This window comes from Rhinopithecus bieti, unplaced genomic scaffold (genome assembly GCF_001698545.2).
Source record: "Rhinopithecus bieti isolate Rb0 unplaced genomic scaffold, ASM169854v2 scaffold_3254, whole genome shotgun sequence".
Taxonomy (NCBI): Eukaryota; Metazoa; Chordata; class Mammalia; order Primates; family Cercopithecidae; genus Rhinopithecus; species Rhinopithecus bieti.
The window spans coordinates 36225-37320 of NW_016804102.1; the positions used below are offsets into that span (position 1 = coordinate 36225).

At 46.4% G+C, this 1096-nt stretch overlaps 1 protein-coding gene across 1 annotated transcript in view; it reads right to left on the minus strand.

The window, feature by feature from the left end:
* Positions 1-567: 567 nt before the first annotated feature.
* The window catches only part of LOC108523423 (neuroblastoma breakpoint family member 6-like), a 163504-nt gene continuing 162975 nt past the window's right edge, over positions 568-1096 (minus strand). Inside the window, 1 exon segment of the mRNA XM_017864045.1 lies at positions 568-698. Coding sequence (XP_017719534.1) covers positions 568-698 — 131 coding nt within the window.

Here is a 1096-nt window from a genome sequence, read left to right on the forward strand (position 1 = left end):
ACACCAGATATACATAGTCACACATAATACGACAAATGATATAAATGCAATATCTGTACATGTTAATTTAAAGGAAAAATATCATATAGGGATTTGGGAGAGATTGAATGTAACAGTGTTATCACTATTCTGGTCCATTGAAATGGGAAAAAAAATTAGAGACATGAGAAGAATGAGAAAGAAACGGTGTGGGAGAAACAGATGACCTGGTAGACAGCAGGGAGAAACCACCAGGTGAAGGAAAATATTAATGAAACAAAAAGCATTCACTCTGTCCTCTTACCTGGTGCCTGGTTCAGGCTCTGGACTCCAGGGAAAGTGAGCAAGAGGGAGTGTGTCTGAGCCAGTGGGGTGAGTCTTGGCTGGAGGTGTGAGAATCCACAGAGATGTAAAGGAGAGTCCAGTGGGAAGAAATCAGTTTAAATAAGTCATCCTGGCATGTGTCAGGGACTGCATATCCCCCAACACTCCCTGAGCACCTTCTATGTGTCCTCTCCACGGACCCAGATGGTGCTCGTTATCTCACGCAACCCTCCCTCCTCCTGAGGACGGGGGTCCCCTCATTCCTCAGCTGAGGGCATCGCCTGACAGATGACCACCAGGCAGCCCCAGGGGCTCCAGGAGGAGATACTGAGTGGGACGGAGAGTGAGAATGAACACGACCCAGGTTTTAAGGAAATCTGAGCGGAAGTGGATCCCTGGGAGACGGAAACTGAGGACATGGCCGTGGACATGAGTGGAGAATTTGAACTAAATGGAATTTCATAAAAGACACTGATGTGAACACTTTCCATGTGAAAGTTGCCCTTTTATTTCAACAAAAGCAGGAAAAAAAGCAGAGGAAGCTGGACATGTCAGGAGACTGAGTGTGGGCCCAGGATTTACACTGTTACTCCATGTGCCTCATAGGTTGTTACTGAAAGTGCCTAATAGGGGAAAATTGGCTTCATGAGGGATGGGGAAGGAGAGGAAGAAAACTGGCAGAGGAGTCTGTGTGAGAAAGGAAAGGAAGAGGGGCCCTAGAAAGCAGAGATCTTCATAACTGCTCTACCTCACAGGAGACATCATCCGTGAAGTCACTTTCTAAGTGTAAATT